Genomic DNA, 6,310 nt, shown 5'->3' with positions numbered 1-6,310 from the left:
AGAATCCTGGAATGGTTTAGGTTGGAAGGGACATTAAAGATTCTTTACAGTGAGGATTTGGAAAAGAAATTCTTCCCTGTGAGGGTGGTGAGACACTGGCATAGGTTTCCCAGAGAAGCTGTGGCTGATCCATCCTTGGGAGTGTTCAAAGCCTGGTCTAAGTGGAAGGTGTTCCTGTCCGTGGCAGGGGGTGGAACTGGATGATCTATAAGGTCCTTCTAATCCAAACCATTCTGTGATTCTATGAAAACTAGTTCATTATTAAGGTACCTGGTTTTTAGGGATGCCAGGGCTGCACAGTGAAGGGTCTCTGCCTCCCACTCCATCCAGGCAGGGCCCAACGTGCCATGGATGCAGCAGCTTGAAGCAGGAACATTAATAATATAGTGGATATTATTCAAATGAAGGCTGCCACTTCTCCTTGGTGGGAATAACCCCCTGGGTAACTGTTGCACATACTTATCTGTTCCTATAATTGCTTTCTGCAGAATCGCTTCAACCCAAGCAGTGCTGGCAGGATGCTGCTCTCTGTGCGCCTCCCCCAGGTGCTCCGGCCTCTCCAGTGCCTCACCCGGGCCCTGCCCCGCTGCAGAGGGAGCTGGAGGAGGGCTGGCTGTCCCCACAGGGGTCTGCAGACAGCCTGGGCCACCCACAGCAGTGACATCACCCCTGTCTTCACCAGGGCTTTGGCTTATGGGGACAAAATTGCCATTGTTGACCAAAGTGGTGAGCACACCTACAGGGACCTTCTCAGCCGGAGCCTGTGCTTGTCCCAGGAGATCTGTAGAGTCCTGGAGTGCTCCAGCAGAGACTTGAAGGAAGAGAGGATCTCATTTTTGTGTCCCAATGATGCCTCCTATGTGGTGGCCCAGTGGGCGTCGTGGATGAGTGGGGGCATAGCAGTGCCTCTGTACAGGAAACACCCTGTGCAGGAGCTGGAGTATGTGATCCAGGATTCCCAGAGCTCCCTGGTCATTGCAACTGAGGAATACATGGGGAAAATAGCCCCCAGTGCCAAGAAACTGGGAGTCCCTGTGCTGCCACTCCTCAAGGCTCATGGTGATGGACCTGCAAGCTATGCAGCCCTGGAAGAAGGTCGCTTGACCACCTGCTCCTCGTGGAAGGACAGAGGAGCCATGATCATCTATACCAGTGGAACAACAGGAAGGCCCAAGGGTGTCCTCAGCACACATGAGAACGTGCAGGCTGTGGTGAGTGCTGCTACCCCTCTGCAAAGCTTGTGCCATGGCATAAGCCCAGTGGAAGTGTTCAAGAGGCATCTGGACCTGGCACTGGAATATATGGTTTAGGGTTTAGGGGTCACAGCAGTGACAGGTTAGTGGTTGGACGATGATCTTGGAGGTCTCCTCCAACCTTAATGATTCTATGATAAGGTCTTGGCTTTGAAGGTGATTTGAAGTTGCCAACACACCTTCCCAGTACCAGATCCCTGCAGAGAGCTGTGGGGCTGCAGCTCAGAGATCCTCAACACTTGTGAGGTGAACACAGAGCAGTGTTTGAGACTCTAATCCTTATCCTGTTGGTGTTGCTGTACTGCAGCTCCATCCCAGGGCAGCTGGACTCTCTTCCGTGCTTTCCTGGAAAGCAGGAGGGCTGAGACCTGTTCTAAGCATCCTGCTTTCTTTGCAGTTTGCTTTTCTACACTGGGACTAGGAAAGTATTTTTGCTCCTAAGTGGAATATACCTTAGCCCAGCCCAGTGCTGTGTGGAGCTGGTGCATTATTCAGCTTTGTATCCCCAAGGCAAAAAATCCATTAGCTCTCAGAGCCAAAAGGAATTAAAAGTTTGCATGAGCCTGCTGACTGCCTCACCACTTGGTTATCCCTGCCTGCAACTGCTAGACTCCTGCCAGGAGGGAAAAAGGGCAGGAGATCCAGTGTGCCTTAGGGATACTCTGAGAGCTGACACTGTTCTGGGTGCTCAGACACTGCAGTGTCAGGAGTGGAATGAGAGCCTTGATGGATAGAGCCAGGACTTGGCTATACTGGGCAAAGAATCTGCTCCCTTACAAATATGCTGCTCATTTTGGGGGTGGCCTGAGCAATCCCCATCCTTTGTGCCTGCAGAAAGCCCAAAAGCTGCTCCCTGCCCTGTGGGAGAGGGCTGTGAGGAACATGACTGAATTCCACTCTTCAAATGCTTTCTTTATTTTTAGGTGGCTGCAAATAAGCTTGCCAGTTGCTAACTGGGCTCTGAAGGGCATTTCTCACCCACTGCCTGAGGTCTGAGGCTTCAGGGAATTATCCTTTTGGAGCAGAGTGTTTTGGAAGCTTCATATACTGATAGATTTTACTAATGTAAAACCTACTTTCCATTTATCAGTGATTGTCTGCTCCTGCTGATTATCCCTTACAGGTGTTAAAAGCCTGATGTCATCAGTGTCCAAACTGTCAACAGAATTCTGGGAAAATTAGGGGGTTTATTACCATTTCTGCCAACTCTTCATGTGCAGCAGCAGACTAATATTTTTGTAGGCCCTGCTAAAAGTCATTGTTGATTATTGCTCAGTAACAAGGAAAGACTTTGCATGAAAGACGTGAACTGACAAGATGCAGAATGTGTTCCTCTTGTGTTCTTGCTGTTGTGGTTGGAAATTTGCTCATGCTGATCCTAAAGGAAAGACTTTGTGCCCAGGCATGATTCTAGGAGGTCTGGGAGTTGTGCTATCAGCTGTGACCAGGGATTTGAGGCCTGGATACCTCAGGAGAACCTTTCCTCCTACCCTAACTCTGCATTGTTTTTCTTCTGCAGACCACGGGGCTGGTTGACAAATGGGAGTGGAAGAAGGAGGATGTCATCCTGCACGTGCTGCCTTTGCACCATGTCCATGGGGTGATCAATAAGCTGCTGTGCCCTCTGTGGGTGGGAGCGACGTGCATCATGTTACCCGAGTTCAGCGCACAGACGGTGAGCCCAAAGGAAACTCAGCAGCAGGACCCCGTGCACTGTCATTAGGCCCCTGTAGCCACTGGCTGTGTGTGGTTCACAACAAACCATGCTGGTTGTATGCTCAGTCTGGGGTAAATGTGCTCTTCCAGAGGCTACAGCTAAGTGTGACATACTGGAACGCTATGCTGCCCCTCCTCATGGGGCTGAGGCAGGCAAGCCCTTCTACCTACTCACCAAGACCATTTCCACCCAGAATTAGGGTTCTTGATTTTTTTAGTGCCAGGAAAGGTAGAAGTACTGGATTTTTCTCTGGCCTGTTAGCATTGTGCTACCTGAGGCTATGCTGCTTGTTGACTTTTTTAGTAACTTACATTTTACAGAGTCAGTTAGGTTGGAAAAGACCTCCAAGACCATCAAGTCCAACTTGTGACCCATCACCACCTTGTCAACTAGAGCAGAGCACTGAGTGCCATGTCCAGTCATTTCCTGAACACCTCCAGGGGTGGTCACTCCATCACTTCCCTGGAGAGTCCCTTCCAAATTTTTCCCTTCCGATCCTATACCCTTGTGTTTTGTATTGCATTACATGACAGAACACAGCCTTTAGAGGTTTTTACAGCCCAAGTAAGGGAAATCAAGAGCTTCTTGCAGCCTTGAGGAAAGGTGGCAGGAGGGAAACCTTACCTGAATGATGTACTTATAATGTTTTCTAGCTGAGCTAGGAAGCACCAGTCCCAGTGCTTTGTTTCTCCTTTGTTCTTTGTAGCAGTGACAGGTAGATGGCCTAAAGAGAGGAGGAAAAGGGACTAGGAGCAGGGCAAGCAGCAGTAAGGTGGAACAGGTTCTACAGTTACCAGCTCCTGGGGTCCAGCCCTGTCTGGAATCCACCATCCACATCTCCCAGCATCGTGGGTGGTGTCTGCAGTGTCGCTGTTAAGGGAACAATTGGCTTTTCAGGTGCTGCTGCCACGTTGTAGCAGAAAGGAAATGTTTGTTGTCACTGCAGAATTCCCTGGAAAGCAAAAGGAGCCCTTCAAACCAGAGCTGTGGAACTAAACAGGCTGCTCTACCTGTTTGTGTTTATCCACATGCTGGGCAGCCTTGGCACTCTGAAAGGACAAAGTGCATAGGTGTGGGATACACCTGGAAGCCTCTGGCTGTGCTGTGCCAGGTTAGGGTGAGCCCTGGCTCCAATCCAGGGGATTCTCCATTGCTGATTTCTGCTTCTCAGAGTAGCAACCAACAGAAAATGCACATGTCCTTTCCTGTGTCAAGGTGGCCCTGACACTTGGACATTGATCCTTTGGTGGGGAACAGCCCCAGAATCCCAGAGTGGCAGCTCTGCACTTGCATTTCCAGAGTAAATTGGTAGGATGGTGTGATAGAAGGTGGCAGGAAGGTCCCTTGGCAGCTGTAGCCAGTTCTCTCTCCTCAATGGTCAGTGCCAGATTGTCCTCCTCTGACTTTTAGGGTGTCGCCCCAAAAGCTCGGGGTGTAGCAGGGAGCTGTGCCCCAGCAGAGCTGGTTCTGGGCGCGTGGCCAGCGCTGGAAATGCTTATGAGGACGAGGCAGCGCCGGTGCTGGGAGGCTGGAAGCGAAGCCTCTGGGGGGCGCGTTGCTCCACGTCCTGTGCCACCGGTGATTGATTGTCCCTCGTACCCTTGTGTTTTTCTCTGCTCTCACCCTGACATCTACAAATCAATGAGCTGACGTTGAGGGATGGGTTTAGGATCAGGGGAGCAGGACACCCCTCCTGCCTCCTCTGATCAAAGCTCTCCCCGAGAAGTGACACCCAAGGGCACGCGGGGACAGTGCCGGAGGTGAACGCTTGACCCTGGATTTTGAACTTGTGCAGGGAGGTGGGTGTGGGGGACACAGCACACGCTGTTCTGGTGGCTCTCAGGTGCTTTTGGGGCTCTGAAGGACGTCATTTGCCTTGCTGGTTTTTTTCATTCCCTTTATTTTTCCGAGGGCCTCCCCCGGGAGCCGCGAGGGGTTTGATCGACACTACAAAGCGAGCACAGGAGGGTAAATAAGGCTTTCTTGTGAGTTTAATGCAAGCTGCCTTTCAGTTCCAGTCTATTTTCACCAGCTGTTTACAAAATGCCCTTTGCTACTGAAATCAGCTTTCAGCAAAGCAGCAGTGGAGGATTTTGCCAAAGGAGCCGAGTTTTGCCGTGTGCTTTTTTCCCTTCGCTGCACCTTGAGAAAGGAGCCAATTATAGTGTGATATAAAGAAACTCGACTGGCAGCTAAAACACTTGACAGGCTGATCAAAACAAGGCAAGGAACTTACTCTCAACCTGCTGCAGACATATTTAGCCTTGAGTGATACTGGCAAAGGTTCAAGAGAAACCGCAGCAGCACGCCCGATGTGTGTTTGGTTTCTAATCACTAACACTTCATTATACAAAATAAATACTTTACTATTACAGTGTTTATTAAATTACATAATTTGCAGCGTGCCTTAGTCGTGGATGCAGATGGCAGTCTGGTTTTGGGGCTGGGAATAATGCTCTTTTTTTCCCTGAGAACACATTTCCAGCCCTAGAGCAAGACTTGCTTGTCGTTCCCTGTGGTGAAGTGTTAGGAGGTGGCAGCTTTCAGACCTTTCCATCTGCTTTTGGTAGCTGTCCAAGGAAAGGTTAAAAATCGAGACTCTGGAGCAGCCCCAGTGTCCTGACCAACATCCTCTCACTTGCTAAAACAGCATCTGATGTCTGTGGCTGCATACAAGCTACTGCTGAGGCCACAAGGACTCGTTAAAGTGTACTGAGGTGCCTCAAGCGTGAAAGTTGCTGCATGAAATCAGGCTCTTTTTATTAAATGAGGACATCCATTACTCTGCACTAGCTACTGTACATGTTATAATTCACTTTATAGCACCATCTGTTAAGTCTGTCTTGCTTAAGCTTCTCGTAGCATCTTTTTATTGCAAGTTATTAAAAAATATGGCTGCATCTATTAATCATTTATTAATAAAGGGGTTATAAATGGACTCTTAGTTTCCAGAATTAGTCTACTTGTACATGATGTGCTAAGTCCTTTGGTGCCTGTACTTCTTGGGGTGCAGCCTCTTCTGCCTGGAGACCGTGGGAGCAGCATCCAGTGGTCCTGCCTGTGCTTCTGACATAGGAATGGCTTGGGGGGAGACTCTTCAGCACTGCAGTGGGCATGGAGAGGGCAGAACAGCAGTGAGCCTGGAAGTGTGTTCCTCCCAGCAGCTGTGTGGGGCATGGCTGGCTGTGATGTTATTATTTGCTTGTTTTTCAAGGGTGGGAACTGGGAGGGCACAAACCTCCTCTGGATCCAGAGCAAGCTGCAGTCTCAGCATCCCTACATGATCCTCCCACCATAACCTGCTTCCAAGCCGAGTTTGCTTCTCCAGCTGCACTGTTCC

At 49.9% G+C, this 6,310-nt stretch overlaps 1 protein-coding gene across 1 annotated transcript in view; it reads left to right on the top strand.

Annotated features, from left to right (window-relative positions):
* Positions 1–545: 545 nt before the first annotated feature.
* The window catches only part of ACSF3 (acyl-CoA synthetase family member 3), a gene marked incomplete at its 5' end in the record, with an annotated part of 57,779 nt that continues 52,014 nt past the window's right edge, over positions 546–6,310 (top strand). Inside the window, 2 exons of the mRNA XM_009082854.1 lie at positions 546–1,211; positions 2,773–2,928. Of these exons, the coding sequence (XP_009081102.1) occupies positions 546–1,211; positions 2,773–2,928 (822 nt within the window). The remainder of the gene's footprint in view (positions 1,212–2,772; positions 2,929–6,310) is intronic.

Source organism: Acanthisitta chloris, unplaced genomic scaffold, assembly GCF_000695815.1.
Source record: "Acanthisitta chloris isolate BGI_N310 unplaced genomic scaffold, ASM69581v1 scaffold2919, whole genome shotgun sequence".
Lineage (NCBI taxonomy): Eukaryota > Metazoa > Chordata > Aves > Passeriformes > Acanthisittidae > Acanthisitta > Acanthisitta chloris.
Note: the sequence above shows the minus strand (reverse complement) of the source record. Positions and strands in the feature narration are given on the sequence as shown.